The 20,476-nt window shown below is 34.7% G+C and overlaps 1 protein-coding gene across 4 annotated transcripts in view; it reads right to left on the reverse strand.

Moving 5' to 3' along the window:
- Positions 1–1,175: 1,175 nt before the first annotated feature.
- The window catches only part of LOC120633888 (microtubule-associated protein Jupiter-like), a 196,457-nt gene continuing 177,156 nt past the window's right edge, over positions 1,176–20,476 (reverse strand). For 2 of the 4 annotated variants that reach the window (XM_039904275.1, XM_039904274.1), the window contains exons 2-5: positions 7,985–8,144; positions 6,802–6,964; positions 4,554–4,646; positions 1,176–2,806 (exon numbers count right to left, since the gene is read on the reverse strand). In XM_039904275.1, coding sequence (XP_039760209.1) covers positions 2,673–2,806; positions 4,554–4,646; positions 6,802–6,964; positions 7,985–8,144 — 550 coding nt within the window. In that variant the 3' untranslated portion in view covers positions 1,176–2,672. The remainder of the gene's footprint in view (positions 2,807–4,553; positions 4,647–6,801; positions 6,965–7,984; positions 8,145–20,476) is intronic. The other 2 variants (XM_039904276.1, XM_039904277.1) reach the window with 2 other exon arrangements.

Consider the following 20,476-nt stretch of genomic DNA (forward strand, 5'->3'; position numbering starts at 1 on the left):
TGATTATTTTGATTGATTTTCTAAAAATTGAGAAAACCACGACAACCCATGCACGTGCACTGCTGGACATAGGTTGTCGGGACGCCGCTTCAGTCCACCTAGTCGAGGGTCTACCAACGCTGCGCATACCGTGCGACTCGACAGTACAATTTGACTTAATACAACAACTAACAAATGCTTATTCGTTCAAACGATTATACGGTATTTTCAGGTATTTCGACAATATTATGATGTATTGTCTGTTCATCTTAACTAGACGCGTGAACAAATTGGAATTTCTGGAACGTTCAGTGTTGCATGTTTCAATACGAATTGCGCGTCCCAAAAATTTGTGGCTTAATTTGTTAATTTTTATTTTTTTTATTATATATATAATATGCGCGAAATACTATATAAATTTTTCAAAGAAGAAGTACGATCGGAAGGTGATGTAAGTATTATCTGTATTCCACCCCAGTAAAGAAAAAGCTGGGCATTTGAGTGTATAAAACTTTGTCTCTCTTATGTTTAAGAAAAAAAATACTGTTTATCTCTTTGATCACGAATAATTGTTCCCGCCAATTTTAAAAATGAAAATGGGGTAAGTGATTATTATGGGGCGGTTAAAACCGTAATAATTCTGCTGTTTACTTATTGAATAATTATTGTGTTATCTGTAAAAGTTTTATTTCGTATGTCATAGAAAATCAAAAATAAATAGGTACTAATTAAAATTTCGGCCTGATAACGACTTCAGACTTAAAGACGGGTTCGATGTGAACCAACCTCTCTTGTCTTTGGCAGAAAACCTTTGTATTCGTAACTAAGAATAATTACTGTGTGTTCATAATTGTGAGATGAGAGTTGAGATGCAGACAATTCTCTCTGCAAGTCTCTTTAAGCTTTACAGTCAACTAACAAAGTCATTAATTTATGGGTTTTTTTTCTGATCTGACCTCTTTTTGATTAGGTAAAGGAGTTTCTGAGGATTGTTTTTTAAGTTTGTTGTGATCATTTGATCAGCCAGCATGCAGCTCCTAAAATCTGGCGGACAAAAGCTATCATGAATATAATTTCCAGTGTTACTAGGTACCGATAAATTGGATCCGCTGGGGTGCACGTTTTTATGACGATTGCATTCAGAATATTATTTTTTTGGCAACAAAAAATAGGTCTACGTTTTTTGGACTTGTTCAGTCGCTCTTCTCAAGGATACTGAATTAAGTCTTAAAAGGTAAATGTGTGTTCAGATTGAAAAATATTAAAATAATTAAAAAAACTTTATTTTGAAATAGTGGTTATTATCTATTAACATTAATTATTTATTGTTAAAGTTAGGCCCGTGGCAGCGACATTGTGTTAGACATTAAACGTTTTTACAAAGATGATATGCTAATTTTAAACGACAGTTAAATTACTTAATACAAATAACACCGCCTATATAAATACACAACACAGTGGTCCATTAATTTGTTAACAGATAATGTACCAAGATTCAAACATTTACATTTAACTCTAAACGAGTAGAAAATAAACTAAAAAATGTATAAACAGACAAAATAAATGCATTCTATAAACCTTCTATTTTTAAATTACGATAATGAAATTCAACAAACGAGATTAAGATTATATAAATAGTGTCGAATATTAAGTTACGTAATTTATATTATCAATATACTTAGTCCGAGTGCCGCATGATTATTATTTCTATACTGTGAAATATAGATAATATAATCACTGTCTTTTTTGTTATAACACATATGCTTCCACCCACAATCGTACTCAGGATTCTTATAGAATTTTCAATTTCAACACCCAATCAAGGCACTATTCGTTTTGGTATATTGCTGATACGTATCCTCACTCCTAATTCTCAATATCAATAGCCGTTACATGCGCTTACAAGTGTGATAGATTACAATTTTAATGTTCTTAAATAAAGTGGCAGAAGGATTTGAATTTTAAATCAACTGCGATTTCCATTTTCTTTCACGCGTGCATTATATTTTATTTTACATCTGAAATCTTGCTACTTTACAGCCTTTCTTATAACAAAGTATTTGAGCGAATTGTTGCCAGGTATGTTGATTGCAAATTCAAATCTCCCCACCAAATGATTTTAACTCTATCGAAATGTTACTATTACAAAAATATCTATAGTCTATTCTAAAATTATACCAATAAAATGTTACTGGGACAGGCTAAGGACTTTATGAACAACAAATACCCTTTCTGTTATATTTGTGGACGTTGTTTTTTTTATCTGTGCAAGTTATTATTCTTAACTATTCAAATTCTACTTATTAATTTTATTTTAAGAGTTACAGTTATCATGTCATGAATATGAAATAAATGCGTTGTTATGCACCGCAAATCCATCTATCAATATCTATTTCCGATCAAAATTGCGATTCTAATTAGAATAGGTGCTGAAGTATGTTATTAAAATAGAATGATCTAAAAGTTTACCTTCCTTCATGACCCAATTAGAAGAGCAAGATAGTAATATACTAATAGTTTTCCAATCTGCTTTTCTAAATGTTTTTTATAATGTTACTGTCTGTTAATAAAATACAAAATTGACATTATGTATATTCCAATTAGAATCGTTCGAAATTTAAGAGTATCAACGGCCAGTTAACGTGCGGCGATTGATATTTTGGCCGCTGTTATTCGTTCAGGAGTGGAGTAGTCTACCAGAGTCCCGATGAGAACCCGCCGGGGGGTACGCGGTTATGCAGGATGCTGCTATTCCCGTTTATTGATGTGACTGTGTTGATCTGGCCGTTCAGTGATTTGTAGCCGTCTCCAGTGATCGGGTTGCCTTCTGTAAATTTGCAGACAAAAGTTAAAGATTGAAATTCCAATGATATTTTTACGCTACTATAGTTATCGAGCAAGGGGTTTTAAAATTTAAACAATTTTACGATTCTGAACAAAGCTCGATCTGACAATAAGAATTTAGACAAAATTATTAAAGAATGGGAACAATTAATAATTTATTAATATAATAATTAATGCACCTCAATAAACTACTAAAAAACTAAATTTAGATGTGCAAGTATAAGTTTTACAAACATTAGATCTATAATCTACAATACAGTTTAAACTAAGTGAATTTAATATTCAATTTAAATTTCTTTGACAGTTGTACACAGTATAACATTTTTACTCATGCGTAACTATTAAGTTAATCTTATAATACTATTTTAAATTGTTAACTATGACTAATCATAAATAATTAAAGGCGGTTAAAGGGTTCTCTCACTTCCACATTGAAAAAATTCTGTTGCTTTTAGGTACTCTGTAATTGTTAGAAAAACACTTTTGTGAAAACTTTTTTGTACGCAGTCAATAACAGCAATCACAAACATTTCTTAAACGTGGATGACACAAATGCATTCGCATCAGCCCTTGTTTAGGCGATCTATAAGTACCTAATTTGATTTACTTATAAACAGAAATACACTAACTACTTACGAAATAACATTAAAATATTAAAAAAAAATAAAAATAATAGAAGATGCGTGCAATAGTAAGAAAAGTAAAGAACTAAGTACACATGATATTACAATTATAATTAAGAAAGCTAATTCTTCAAACAATGACAACACGGCAAAAGTAATAGAAGACAATTAAATTGATCTAAGCGAACCTATTACTAAATTAAATTATTTCTATAAACATATAAGTCACGTTACAAACTATATTAATACTTTAGTACAAAAAGCAAATAATAACAATAAGTTGAGTGCTTAATTAAGGTCTTGATGGAATCGTCTTTGAATTCTTTAGTTATGGTTGAAGCATTTTGTACATTAACACAGTGTCGGTGCAAAGTGGTTTGGCAAAATATTTATCTGTAATAATATTTTGTCAGACACAAATATTAGTGTCATCGGTCTAAATTAAGCACCCACCCAATTCTCTTCGGCGAACATAGTCTACATAATACGTCTTTTGATTGAAGTCTTCTGCATGCCGGTTGAGATTAAAAAGGTATCCAGGAACATATTTATGGAATATTGGAGGAAAACCGGTAAGTGTACTAGGTCCGGGACCCGAAGAAGTCTGAAGCAAAGTTACGTCTGGAATCGGGCCATCCCGTTCATATTTAAAAAGAGTAGGGGGTGGATCATACTTCGCAAAAGTAAAAGGATCAATAGGTCCACCTAAAGCTGGTATGGGGTCATATTTATAATCAGGCTGAGGACGTTCTCCTAGAGCGGAGTTCATGCCAACAAACGCATGTGGCGGCAGAGGGTGATGGGGAATGTGATGTTCCTGCGGCTCTAGGTAGTGTTGAGCTGGAAATGGCGGCCAATGTTTATGGAGAACTAGCTGAGGTGAAAGAGAATTCGGATCGATTACCGGATGGACCTTTTCGGGATCGTCAGTTTTTAGACCTAGTAAAGTGTAGGGACTGTGCGGAATGTTTATTACTGGTTTGGTAGTGGATTCAACATAATACTGGGCGGGTTTTGGGGGCCACTCTCGTGTGTAGTATCTGTGGGTGGGTTGTGGTTCAAGGAGGTCGTCAACTGGATAGGTGTTGGGATAGTTTGGTGAGGCACCTCGCAGGCTGGCGGCCGGGTGTCGACGACGCGGCGTCGGCAAGGGCACTCCGTCCCCGGTTACCGGATTCCTCCTCGGTGGCGTGTACGATACTGACCATTTAGAACAACGATTTTCATTTGTATCATGGACAGAGATCGACATACTCGTAGAAGTATTAGCAATAAGAAGAAGACCTTGTTGTATAAATTGGTCGCCTTTTATAAATCTATTCTTTAAAAGTTTAAAGGCGCTCCCATAAACAATTTTCTACACTAAACTAAATTGAAAAGGCTAAAATTGGTGCTATCCTTTTTCACAACGAACACAATGAAAGGGCTAGTGCTCATTTATGCTTGTCAATTTAGTTTAGTTTAGAGAATTGCGTACAAAAGAATCTGCACAAATTTTATACATTTTATATTTACCCAAAAATTTTAAGAGATACTTTTTGAAAAATAAGGTTTTATTGCTAATACTTTATATTATCCATAATTACACACAATCTAAGTATAAAACTTAAATATTAAACGGTAAAATTATATTGAATGCGACCAAATCTGTATTAGATAACACAAAAATATTAAATAAATAAATGTTTTGTTCAATTTTTATGTTAGTTTTTTATGATGAAGAGATGATCGCATTGCCAAACCTACATGATACCTGATAATAGTTAATAATTGTTGTTATCTTTGATGAGTCATTTTATTTCACTTAATTATAATTAAAGGATCAGTCTGTTATTTCATTATAATTATTATTTTATTGTTATTAGGTCTCATAAATAAAACTTGTGGCACTTAAGATAAACAGATTTTTTATCTTTCCTTAAATCAATTTTTATTTATAAGTCCGATAGTTACGGTGTAGATTCATGCTAAGTAGTATCTGCAGTGAATAATGTATTTTTTATTTAGTCAGTAATATTAAATTTAGTTATATTCGAGCTTATATTTTATGATCGGCCCTTTGTGTTCAATTACTATGATTCTTCATTATTCTAGTTCTAGCGTGCAGAAGTGCCTAGAAATATTGATGTAACGTCATTTTGACAAAGGCCATAAGGATTATAATCGTCAAACAAACGTTGGCGCATGCTCGGTGTTTAGTTAAAATTGTTCGAAAGTGGAATGGAATTCAGGGACTACTGAATATTTCGCTGACACCTCGAAATAATTTCCTCGAGGTATTACATAAAATTTTAAATACTTTACTAAATTTCTTGTTGAGACTTTCTATTATTATACTTGTGTTCTGCAAAGCAACAAATAACAATGAACGTGCTCCTTTCAGTGCTCATTTACATGGTATGTTCAAATGTTTGCAATTCTAACATTTGTGTAAATAAACTGTAGCTACTGGAGTTAAAATATAGGTAAGGTATTTGAAGCACTAGGGTGAAATATTTCCGCTCAAGTGGATCTAGGTATGATGCATAAATTTATGCATTGCGCTTCTAAAGTAAACCATATTTTATTTTAGGAATTAAAAAATATAAATCTAAATAAAACTATATATCATAGAAAACAATATGAATAGTCCCCAAAAGAGTGTGATGGAATCACCCATGAGATTGTGCATAGTCAAGGAATATTAAGGATAGGATAGAGCAGATACCTACTATAGCGTAACGTAAAAGTGCAGGACTCGGGATCTAAATTGATAAGCACAATTATTGCGTGTAAACACACAGTTCATTTATTGATTTATGTAATGGTCACATTGTCGGCAATCCATAAGCCTTAAAGACTTGGCAGTGGTCAGCAAAATAGTGAGCTAGATTACCTATTTATAATGAGTGTCCAATGTTGTGTTTAACTGAGGTGTACACTTCTATTTATCTATCTTAAATAGATACGATAGGTCTCCATAAAATTTGGAAAATCTCGCAACTTATGAAGATTGCTTGCTTCGATCAATAAAAATTATTGAAATAAGTATGCAGGCCACAAACCCTTTTTTTTCAGAACTTCAATAAACCAAAATCTATGTGTCGCTCATTGCCACTTAGGCTTCGCTATTGATTTACAGCATATCTATTATATTGATCGAAAAAATCCTGTAAGAATAGACAGTTAGAAATAGAATTTAGCGTCTGTTTGATAGTGACCTTGAAGCAAAACTTAATATCTTACGATTGTTTATTTGTGTCCTGACACCCTACAGTTACTCCGCAAAAATTCGATTCCACATTCGTCCCGGTTTAGCTAGGCGTTGCGTTACGTGCTAGCATGGCTTCACGTGCCTACATTCAGAACGACTCACAGTGGTCGGCGGGCTCCGTCTCACCTCGGCTGGGCGTGGAGGAGGCACTTCCATTGATCTTGGGGGAGTGGGCTGGGCTGCCGTTCATCTCGCTGTCCCCAAACTGGATGTGGCTGCGTATGGTATCCGTGATCATTGGTGCGACTGATGAGTTGCCGGCGTTCTGAAATCAAGTGCGCCCATATGTTTTATTTAATATCGCCTTCTATGATTTAAGCATATAAAGAAGACTCCGTGCGGTAACGGTGCGGTAAAAGATCAGAACACAGTACCTCTTCTTCCCGCGGGTTTTGTACGAGGCGACTAAGGAAAAATAACGGCGGACGGGCCGCAGCGTCCTCTGTGCTATTAGGTAGATACTACCATCTTATGCGATCAGTATCATACTGTGACCTATGGCATTTAGATATAGGGTAATGAGTTGATAATGAAGAATTGTTACTTTAAAACAAAACTGCCTCTTTGATCTAGTGTTTTGCATAACCGACTACAGATCAAGAGGTTCGATTTCTAGGGCGGACCCAGCATTGTTAACTATTGTAGCCATGTATTTTTTTTTGTGGTAGAAAGCAATGAGGAAGTCTATGTTGGGTCTTAGACAAACCCCAGTTGATTCAACGCTACACGTGGCAGAGAAAATAGTCGATTTTTTTTAAATATGTAAAGAACTCTATAGACAAGTGCATGACTGCAATCACACCTGATGGTAAGTGATGATGCAGCCTAAGATGAAGCGCGCTTGCCTAGAAGATGCCTATTCAATCTTGATTCAAAGGTACCCAGATTATAGGTATCGGGGAAGAAGGGAGGGCATTTCAGGCCTTTGCAGTGCGGATCAGAAAGGAAGAAGCAAAACGCTTCGTACGTGTCGATGGTTTTTCAACAACGTAACGGTGCAGATTATTTCAGTACCTCGCAGTTCGGTGGTAGAAAGGTGGTTTAACCAAATCGAATAGCTCCTGAGCACACTGTCCGCATCGTTTAGTGCAGCCACTTTGTAGCTTTGCTTTTTTTTCTGTTACGCAACATGTTAAGGTGGAATTGTGGAGCGTACCAACACGAGCATGTTGCTGGTTCATAAATCAAAACCACTAGGTATTGAACAAACTGTTCAATACCTAGTGGTTTTGATTTATGAACCAGCAACATGCTCGGATAAAGAAAAGCTTAAAAAGATACGTACCTTCACCTGTCCAAAGAGTCTGGTATGCGTGTCACGTGGACGTGTCGGAGTGTCCCTCGCGACGCGTGGACGTGAGGAGCCGTTCTTCACGGGGCTGCCTCCGTCTGTAGTGTCGCCGTTGAAAATCTCAGCGATGCAGCTCTTGGGTGCATTAGGAACTCTGTAATACAAAATTATGCTTGTTAAATAACGTGGCATGATACAGAACACTAATTCACGAGAGAGGCGAAGAAACAATTGTAAGTCTAACTTTGTAACGCTACATAATTCATACCTAAGGATTACCTGAACATTTTTTTCACAACTTAATACTAAAGCTGAAATCATAATGTGGTAAAACCGCGCTCTGCTTCTGCTAGAATGGACAGGAAACATCTCTCCATGGGAAGAGCAAAATGTTTACACACATGTTATATCTTTTTCCACAGTTTTATTCACTCTCCGAGTAAAGGCGCACACGGTGGGAAATAATATCCAAATAATATTAAAGAAGTAAATTTTCTTCTTTTCCCTATTGCCTTGTTTTGGCAGGTGGACACAATTTTGGTCTCCTGCCCATGGAATAATCATTACTCGTCTCACCTCATAGAAATAGTAAATACCTAATGCTGTAATACAATGTCCTCAATACCATAGCAGTGTTCTTTCGAATTATTTTTTATACATTTATTAACGTAGATCATCATCATTGTCATCATTGTCACCCATTAGCGGCTCACTACAGTAAACGGGTCACTTCCTAGAATGAAAAGGGGTTAGGCTACTACGTTGGCCAAGAGGGATTTGGTGGACTTCTCACGCCTTTGAGATCATTATGGAGAACTCTCAGGCATGCAGGTTTTGTCAAAGCTAATCATATTTACTTTAAAGTTAAAACGTAGATAACTTAGAAAAGTTAGAATTGCGAGCCGGGGTCCCGGCTCAGCCCCTCGAAAGTGAAGCTGAACGGCTAGCGGAACGGCTAGCGGCATCACCGCTGTTATGAAAATGTACCTACGAGTACGTATATATTGGTATGTATAATGTAGGCGAGTATAATATTATGGAGATGGCTTTAGTCGGATCGGAAATTCGTTTTGCCGTGTCATTGAACTGTACCGCCCTAACATGCGGTACAATAACTTTTATGGTTTTTTAAAATCTCATTGAGCGATTTGTTTGCGGTGTATGTTGACTAAGTACGAGTCCCCTACGGAAGTCGACGGGGCCCATGACGGGGCCCATGCACAGGTAATGGGCATGCGTGTCCAGTCAGGTGTGGGGTGACCACTGGTCTATTAATAATGCAGTTCGGAATCGAATTTCGGTAATCGAATAGGGATTTGATTAAAGTAATCATTCACATGTAATATTTTGAAGTACCTACCTAAGTGTAATAGATTAATGGGTAATACGATAGTTATGGAACTCTAATATTATATTCGAAACCCCATTTCAAACCCTACATGATTTCCTGAATAAATGTAGGTTATCCATGCTACTTCCCGTATATACCAAGTTTAACATGATTTTTACTGGTAGGTAAGTTTTAAAGGATTTTTACAAATACTTGCAAAGTCCCGTCTAAATTGATTCAGTGCAGTTCTAAAACATTGACCCGTCCTACACCGGCTTCGCAATCTTCATCCGGAGTTTTCCACTCAAGATGCAAGCTATTTAATTACATAGTGGATGAATTTTAAAAGTACAGGGGCCGTTCTTTTTTAATAACTGTAACTAATACAATTAATATGAGCACATAAACTACAGGCAGTTTTTCGAAATCGTAGGCTATCTATCACCTCTATTTTATTTGAGATATATATTGATGTCATTGTAGTCCAATAAAACCCTATATTATCCTTCGACTGTCAAAGTTACACTGGCGCATTAAAATTAGCAGAGTTACTCAACTATTTATAGAAGCTTATAAATAGCTCCAGTAGTCACAGAAGGCAGTGGTGCATAGCGTCGGCAGACCGGAAACCGCACCGCACTGCCGGCATATCGATTCTGTGAGCCTAGCCAAGATGTAAACTACGCAGATGAAAACTGCAACTAAGCTGTAGTCCTTTTTATCCAACGACATGATCCAAATAAGGGTAATATTAACAGGTTGAAACTTAGGTTTCTTTTGCAGATCTGCGAAACGCGGAACCGTGTTAAGGATTTTTGCAAAAACGCTTACTGGATGCCGAATCTTGTCTAGAGTCTTATAGTCACCTCAAATCAACCCCTAAACCGAACATGTTGCTGTCACTAAACATGAACAAAAGTCAATATGGTGGCTACTGAACGCCACATTGGGACAAACACAATAAAACATGCAAGTAGGTCATTCCGATTACTAAGTTTATGAAGTACTTTTTATAAATGGGCATTAAAAAGTGTCGCAAAGAAGGTGCATGATAAGGACCTCGATTTTATGAAAAAAAAACATTAAAAATGAGTTAAAATATAAGTCGGTACTTAGTCATTAAAAGTATATATAGATAGGTCCGATTTTAATCTTTTTGATAATCTAGTTTGAGTAAAATAATAGACTGATCCCGCAGTGCAATCTCTAGAAAGAAGGTAACGATTATTGGTAGTATATCTTTTAAAATTTATCAAATTAGTTAATTTAAAATTTAAGAAATAAATAAAAACACATAAAATAAAAAGAGAAATTCTTTATTAATGTATGCTTTAGGTATTATTTTTTAATATGTTCAAATCAATCTTTGCATTAAAAGTAATAGAAAAATTGTTTATATAATACCTAAGACATTAAAGACGAAATGGAGTGTAAGTATTAATTTTACTGACGTGCGTTTATTCTCAGCTTTATTCTAAGTCTTAACCTCAAACCGTTTCCACTAACAACGTTTGCGGTCGCCGTATCTTCCGATCAGGTGATTCGCATTATGCGGGCGTCTAGATTTACGAGTATAATCGGGTGTTTTCAGTTCGCTCAGAGCTTATTAGTCTCTCTCCCACACCGCATCGATGTAGCTTGTAATGATGTTTTCTAGAAAATTGCCTTCGCAACGCCTGCCTTTCAAATTAGTTTACGCTCCGTCTGTAATGTGTTTGCTTATTGAAGAGCGGAAATTTCTAAATATTTGAATAGATGGGACTTATAGATACTAGGTAAGGTCTTTAACTCTACCTAGCAATTAATAATAAGTAGGTAATTAAAGGTAGGAGATAATATAATTGTCTATACAAAGTGTGTCAACCGAAATAATACTTCGCAGGCTTTAGATGTACACTAAGGGTCTCTGAGACTCATCTGTGAGACCGAAAACCTAATAGTTTTTGATTAAACAACTGCCCTAGTTTATACTGAAAGAAATCAAATACAGCCCTAACATCATATGCAAATTGAAATCACTTGACTCCCATAACTTTATGAGGTACGCGTCGCGTACGTTTCAGTATTTTATCTTCAATTGGGTTGTCATAAGTAAACATTTATAATGTTTGGAAAAATAAATAAACTTATTTTCATTTAATATTTTTAAAGTGTGATTCCTTGTGAAATATACTAATGCATCCTTCAATAATATTTAGTAATTATATTACACGTCTTATATAGTTGTTGTAATAGTTTGACAAATAAAGGAAGTAGTCCTACTTTTGAATGTACCTATTGCATCGTGTGACAACAGGAAACCGTGCTTTCTTATTTAATCTGATAAAAAAATTAACAAAACAGCATGACTACTTAGGTCCAAAGAAGTCACAAATCTAAGCTCGATAAAACAAAATTTTGTTTATCAAAACAACTTCAACCATTTTGAAAGGAAAAAGGATATCGTAATTATTATTATAAATATGTATAATTATTATACATAGGAATTATTTTATGTTCTCGATGAAATAATAGTCTTTTCAATAGACGCAATGTTGAATGACACACAGATATATCATTATATTATATACATCACAGACCTTAATAATAACAAACATTAACAAACAGATTGGCCTGTATAATTATGAACGTGTATAAGAAAGTGCGTGAGAGTAAATACCAATCTCACGTAGTTTTGTTATTTTGTAATACAAATAACAGGCATGCGCGGGCGCCACACGCGACGGGAACTTTAGAAGGGCTGCCTGCCAGATTTAAGAACATATTTTCCGATTTCAAATATTTATTAAAAATTTTTGAAATCTGAAATAAAATTTTAACCAGTATTGGCTGATATTGGTATTTCAAGTTTCAACCAAGACTCATTTTCATGTTTCTGTCGCTTTCAGAAATAAAACAATGTGTGAAGCACTTAGAATCGCGCTTAGGTAACTACTAAATAACTCTTACGTTACTTGGTACTGTTTACGCGAGTGAAAAGCGGCGAAGAGCCCAATAAACGGCTTAAGACGATTTTATAATAACCAAAACTATTTTCTTTTTTATTTTTAACTCTTGCCACACCTTATCATCTCATCATTATGCGCAGCCTATTAACGCCCCATTGCGTTTCTTATAGGAGGCACGGTTTTAAAGCATATACCCACTACCCTACTCCAATGCGGATTGGCGGGCTGTATCGAGTATTACCACAATTAAGTGACAATAACCGGGATCTATGGCGTTACGTGCTCTCCGAGGCACGGGGGCTGTCATCACCAACTTCCTAACTCCGGGTAGTACCGAAAATTCTACGACAGAAAATACACCAAATCAATATAATTTGGCTCGGGACGGTATTCGAACACAGGGCCTCGTGATCCGCAGTTGATCCTGCTAACCACTAGAACCATTCTGAAACAAGCTCTATAGCTGGACACGCCTTGAAGCATTGCACCGTACCGAGTAGCAGTTTTGTGTGTGCGCCCTTAAATCTTACCATTATTATAAATACAAAAGTGTGTTTGTTTGTCCTTCTTTCCAGCCCGAACTAAGCCATTAAACAACTTGATTTTTGGTATATAGTTAGTTCAAAAGGTGGAACGTAACATAGGCTAAATTTATGTCCCATGTAAAAAAAATTATAGTTAAAAAAAAACACGCCTGGTATAATAAACCAAACTAAGCAAAAAGCAATCGGTTTCGCCATCAAACTTCGAATCGGCTTATGATAATGGTTGTAAATTAAAATGAACATCATTCCTGCCTCATCGACTATAGATGAAAATGATATACCTAGGTAAAATAACAAAAATCTTATTTTGCAATTGAAAACTGGAATACTTAAATGTATCAAAATATTTTATTGCCATCAAACAAACATGCAGGTGAAGCTAATATGAAGCTTGTTAAAATGTAATAAACGCGAGTAGCGGCTGGTTATATGGACCTGGTAAATAAAGATCTGCCAATACAGTTAGGATGTAAATAATGCATGATGCGAAATTGAAAGCATGCAAGAGTAAAACGAATATATGCAGTAACCGGACACTTAGCAACCCTGATCGCCGAGGGGGCGTCGCTACAGAAATAGGCAGCTGTCAAATGGACGCCATTCAACAGACGCCGGAAGACAATAAAAACCATTTTGTTTCTAAATATTATTTTACTGTCCAAGTCTGTCATATATTTAGAAAATTCCTAGCTTTCTCCCGCTCCACCTACGTAATTTAGATATTTTAGAAATAATAAATAAACAAATATAAGATTACGGCAATACACAGCGCCATCTAGCCTCAAACTAGGCGTAGTTTAATGTACCAACATGAAGCAGGCATCATAGATTCTTAGTAGGTAGTATGATGCTGCCGTCATTTAAACTTACAACTTTGTGTTACCATTTTTAAATGGTTTTACTAGCTTATACTTGTCTTTAAAATCTTTAAAATACATATAAGATTTTTCCCTGAGAAGCCCCAGCTCCATCCATCGTTTTTGAAAACTCCAAAAATTGTGAGATCACCTTAATGGCGCCATTTTTATGGACAGTCTTCGATTTTACACAGATTTATGTAGTTATGCCAGATAGCAACTTAATCTGATGCCATCGGATAATGTACCTAGATGCTTAATTGTTACAAATTTTGAGCCGGAAAAACATAACAACAATTAACAATATTTGCTTATATGTGAACAGTATTGCTTAATGTAACCGATTCGCCCATATCAAGTTTGTAATACAGCAGAATATTAGCTTTATAGCATTAAATATAGTGTGTAAATTGGCAGCGGGATAAAGGCAGATGGCAGTAAATAGGAAACTCCTTCTCCTATTAACTCCTTTAAGAGTTATACAAAAATTGTAGGATAGGCAGTGTTTTTGTAAATGTACATAGTGCACTATTAGAGTAAGTAAACTATAAGAGTTTTAGTTTTGCAATCATACTAAATACCTATCCAATTAATAAATCACGTTTAAAATTTGAACTTGTATACGGACCAACCTTGATAGTCAGGTTTAATTTATAAAAGACAGCTACTGTATACCTACATTAAACCGAAACACTTTGTCCTTCCAGTTTGTAGATAGTGACTAATCGTCTTTTTATTCACCAGGTCAAGGGCTTGCGATGGGGTGCCTTAATTAGACCTATTTAGATACAAGAAATAATTGAAATTTACAATAATTTTGTTTTCAGTGATCATCCTCAGATTATTAACGTACTGCAGCTGAATACAGGCTTGCTACCAGGCTATGGCTAGTAACGTTTGTCATATTATAACATTAGCAGCAACTGGTGGGTCCGACGACTTAACGCGGCGCGTTTAAACAACGCGAGTGAACGCGTGCTCGAATCCTAAAACCTTTCTGCCTATATCCCCAGACTAAAAATAGAACAGAAACGAAACAGAACAGAACGGAACGGAACGGAACAGAACAGAACATTTATGTGCAATTCTTATATACCTACTACGAGTTTATTTTGCAAATGACTATTAACTTAAAACTTAAAATTCTAAACTCTAGACACTAATTATCATTTATAAAACAATATAAGTATAAATTACACCGCAAATCAAACATTTATTTCATTGTACCTTGGTACCTTTGTATTTATCATGGACTGCCGATAGTACTTTGCGATGACCAATTACGCCGAGATATGGTTCTATCCAATTCTTATCATTATTCACTAGTAAGGAGCATTACAAATTTCAACCGAATAGAGTTTACCTATAAATAGTCGTATGTCACCGTTAACCGATCGCGAAGAAGATAATGCCACAAGGCTGATATGTGACAGTGGTAGGCATCTAACATAACGCCGTAGAATGATTCATTTGATGCGCCACAGGATTTATTAGACTCTCGTGTGCAGTTACAATGGTATAGTCATTAATCACCTTATAATTACATGGTTGAATAAGTCACTAAATTATTAAATTATTAAAACCGGAAAAGTAATGACAAACGGTTAAACTTTTTTTGTACAGTTTCTCTACAAAATCCACGGCCATTTATTATATGACCTGGAATAGTGGTAGGTAAGTATATCTTTAACATAAACCTACATAGCTTGCAGCATAATGCTGTTTGCTGTGAGTACCTATACATTATCTTGCACTTGCAAAAAGGTGATAATAATAATATGGATTCAAAATTTGGGAAAACCTTTCTTAAGATTATTCTTAAATCTTATCTCTCTGACCACTAACTAGGCAATATATCTTGGTACGTACCGTACGTATATTAAAGGTAGAAATTACCTACTCAACATATTTTAAAGTAAAATGTTGCTAATGCATTAAACACATTATAACTATTACAAGAAATAGATAAGACACCGTTAACTGTGATACTAATGGTTTGAGATATGTTACTGGCGTTTAATTTTCATAAAATTTCATGTTATAATAAACAGAAATAGCATAGGTGCATGGTAATGAGAAAGAGATAGGTTAGTTCTTCATTTTAATGAAGCTAAAAAATATTCCTCTATTTTTTGTTTATTCCTTGTTACACATTCGATTTAGAGTAAAGTGTATCTTCGAAAGGAATTTTTATTTACTTTACCCGCGTTTTTTCTCCTCGTTTATTACGGTTTTTCACAAATCCCGTTGGAACCGTTTTTTTCTTAGGATAAAAAGAAACCTATGTCGGTCTTTGTCCTTTGAACTAACTCATTGCCATAAATTAAGTTAATTGGTTTTCTAGTTAGGACATTAAACAAGGACAAACAAACAAACACACTTCTAGTATATTAAGAAAGTAAGGATATTATTATCGCCGTTAATATAATTATCGTTGCCTCTTAACTACACACATTTTAGGGTGCTACGCAATAAACAACATGCCAAAACTACCAAATATGTCGCTTTTGATTAACAGCTTAGCTTATTTTTAATGGCAAATGGATCAATGAAGCTTAGTTTTTCCTACGCTTTCTTTCTTTCGCATATCTATTATGGATACCGATAGAATGGATTATTAATATTATTATTTATTTATCAGACAACAAAGGTCCAGTAAATAAATTACATTAAATACCATAAAAAAGCAAACAACGTTGGTATTTCATTAGTACTTATATTTATTATTTTTGCCATGTTGCATCAACAAAGCTTACGGTGGCCTCATTATTCATTGTTTCTAGACAAAAACGGCAGCAATTTTACATAATTTAATTTAAATCTATCAAAATTTACTTCAAAATGAAACTTTTGCAATTTTAATCGTCTGAGTTCCAACCCAAACATCAGTTTCAAACATCGTAATAACAGACATATTGACTGCAAGCATGTTGCGCCATTAAACACCTGCATATAGGAACACGGCAATCGTATGCTATCCATGGTAATGAGAGACAGTATCTTTGTCATATGTGGAGCGACGGGAGAAAATGCTTTTAGTTTCCGAACGAAAGGCGATACGTTACGTTTTATACTGTAAGTAGAGTGCATAGATTGTACACTTTCGCAGCATTTCATTTTTATTGACATCCTACAACATTCATAGCTAACGACTATGCTTTGGAATCAGCATCTACTTACTTTCACACAGCAAAGGGATGACGTGATTCTTTGCACCGATATAGTTTGCGGGGTGGAGAGTGACATCCATGGTAAAAGCACAGTTATTATCGGTAAGGTGTACCTATCTAAAGTGAAATTAATTTGTTACCTTTTTGCATGCATGCATTGTGGTATTGAGGTAGTTAAAAATTACGTATGTATTTATGAAACTGTTGTATTCCGATTAACATAAGCAATTGCAGTGGCGTGTATAGAGGGTATGCACAGGGTATGCAGATGCTATAAAATGAAGAAAATCTCCAGTTAGAGTTTTAAAGAACTTAAGGATATACATTGTAAGAGTTATAACTCTAACACTAAAGTATTTGTTGTATTCAAGTATTTTTTGACGGCCGACTGGTGCAGTGGGCAGCGACCCTGCTTTCTGAGTCCAAGGCCGTGGGTTCGATTCCCACAACTGGAAAATGTTTGTGTGATGAACATAAGGGTTTTTCAGTGTCTGGGTGTTTATCTGTATATTATAAATTATAAGTATTTATGTATATTATTCATAAAAATATTCATCAGTCATCTTAGTTACACAAGCTACGCTTACTTTGGGGCTAGATGGCGAAGTGTGTATTGTCGTAGTATATTTATTTATTATTATTATTATTTATAACTCTTACTACAGATTTTTTTCATTTTATATGATCTGCATACCCTCTATGCACGCCACTGAGCACTTGCTGTTTATAAAAATTGCGACTAAGAATGTAACTAAGAAAGTACAGCAGGATCTTCTGTGCTACTTCGACCGTCTTTATGATTGATTAACTAACTCTACCGTTGGGAGAAGCGTTTGGTCCAGTAGTTGATGTTATGGACTATTAATGAAGCACACAGTTTACGCGAGTATCATGTTTACAGGCGAAGCTCGTGAATACATCGCATATATATTTAAATAATAATTAAATAGTTCAAACAAACTAAAAAAACACGCTTGGTATAAAAAACTAAACTAATTTCTTTCTTTTAGTTTATTCATAATAGCGATTTTTTTTAGTTTTTCTTGATCTATTATTTTTATTAGAGCAAAATTAATCGGTAACCCATCCACCATTAAAGAGATAATTTTTTTTTTTTTTTTATTCAGTGTGCCCGTCTCTCGAAATGCAAGTTCTAATTATTATTTAAAACAGGCCATTAAAAAGTAATAGCTAACGCCCTCTACTATCTAGTAGCTTAATGTTTTAATGCTGTGGAATTTGTTAGGTACGCGAATAGGTTTTTTACATTTGGGTCTAGATGGCGCTGTAGTAAGTAGTAAAAAATCTTATTTTTTTAGTGAAAATTGGAATAATCTTTTCAGATTAGTATATTGTCATCGGTCCTCGATATGTCTACAAAGTTTGAAAGAAATCTGACCGTTTAAACTGGGTTTAAATCGCGCCCAAAGAAGTCGGTTACAAACAAACATACAAGTGAAGCTAATATAAAGCGTGTAAAAAGATAAACTTCTAATATATTCTGTAACAAGAAAAAGTTTTAAATATTATATAATAGATATTTTATTATTATTATTTATATCTATTACTATATATATACAGTTCTACCAAATTAACGCCAATAACGCATCGCCATCGCTCATTCTCATTCATGGTCCCATAGAAAGTTACTAAGTATAGTAGGAAACAAGTATATATAAACAGTTTGTGTTAAAAATAACTATTCGATCCATGACCAACTTTAGTTTTGCATACATTAACATAATATGGAAGCAAATTTTTATTCCTGAATATATATAATATTACATCAAGACAGTTGAAGCTTTTTCTTCAGGTAAAAAAAAAACACGATCACAAATTTATCAGCTCATTATAAACGCATGGAAGAACCATTGGTAACATAATTTACACTGACGAAACTGTCGGAATCTGTTATTGTGTTTGAGTATTTATTATTTTAAATTTCCCAACAAAATCTTATTTAAAATACGAGTATTGCCTTCACAGAGATACTTATTGCAATAGATGATTGATATATATTGCACAATATTTTAATAATAAAGTCTTTCAATAGGAGCTGAACAATTGAATAGGGTCAACAAAAAAAACCTTATAAAGAGGTCAAATTATAATATCCTAATTATATGTTTACCTAGATATTCTCATAAAAAACACTTTCTCTCTTATTATATCATATTTTCTTATAGCAACTTACGCCAACACAATATTCTCTTATAATTTCTTATGGGCATCTACTTGAAGAGATACCCACAACCGTACCACACCGTCATACCTACAACGTCTGGCTTAATTTATTAACATCATATAGTTCCTATTCATCATCATCAGCAACCAATTGTGTTTATTTGAGAGACCCGACTGTTAATTAGTTGCTCATGAACCATATAAAACAACAACAACACAATTGGTTGGTACAATGGCCCATTACGGATTGGTGGAATTCAAACATCTTTAAGAATACCGATCATACCACATAGAGAACTTTTCAGGCTTCCAGCTTTCCTTTACTCAATTGATATTTTAGTGCGTGCTGGTATCGAACTCGGCATTCCGAAAGTGAAGCCGATGTCCTAACCTTTAGGCTATCACCACTTGCCAGTCTTACTTATACCTATTACTAGACCATTTGACCTTAAATGGTTATGTTACAAGTTTTGTTGCTGTCTGTACGTAAAAGTTGTGGGAACTCGAGTCGTGAATAATAAAGAAGTCAATTTGCATCGGTGATTCGATGAAAACCCGGTCATGTAATGCTTAGGCAAATTCGGTTTAAAAGTGGTTGTATCGACATGCTTGTGTCGATTTCTTTGTTATATTATGCGCCTTAGTTAACCTGGTACGATAGATGACAATAGATTTCATCAAAAGTATTTGGCGTCATTAACGTCCAACTGGACAAATGTCCTTTTTTTGGTGAAAGATATATTATAGAGTTTACTCACTAATCAACTATTTGAAATTCATAAAATTAACTATTTTGGTTTCGCTCATACAGTTAGCTTCGCGAGCAGAACAGAAAATGAATAAATCGACAATTATATAAAAAAAAACTAGCTATATCCGCGATTAATTCGGTTTATTTTTTTAAATTATGCGGAAGAAAATTCTTTGGGGGCGAAAAAGTACTTACGTTCAACGACGTTTAATTTGTACCCACTGCCACACATAGGTAGCTAAGTTAATTTTTTCGCATGCATCGGTTTCCGTTTTCCTAGAATAAAACGTATCCAAAAGCGGCTGCGGATGCGTACAGGATGCTTCTGTATTAAATTTTGATTAAGACTATCATTAAATCAAAAACATCAATAAAAAACTATCTAGACCACCCTGTTTTCAACAACAAACATTATTATGACAATGGTCAAGGAAGTGATACCACTTTATAATTTTGTACTTTGTGAAGAAAGCTTCAAATATGGTACGGCGCTACAAATTAGGTATATACCTAATTGTAGTTGATACGTTTCTTGAGTCTCCGGATGATTACCAAGTACTTTTTTTCTCACACATACTTTTAAATGTGCTAATCGAAACAATTTAACGCGCCTGTCTCGGCCAATAAAGGTCGCAGCGTGATTCTAAATAGCCTACAACCTTCCTCAAGTATTTAGTAATCAAATGCAAAGAACTCTTTTC

Source organism: Pararge aegeria, chromosome 22 (genome assembly GCF_905163445.1).
Source record: "Pararge aegeria chromosome 22, ilParAegt1.1, whole genome shotgun sequence".
NCBI lineage: Eukaryota > Metazoa > Arthropoda > Insecta > Lepidoptera > Nymphalidae > Pararge > Pararge aegeria.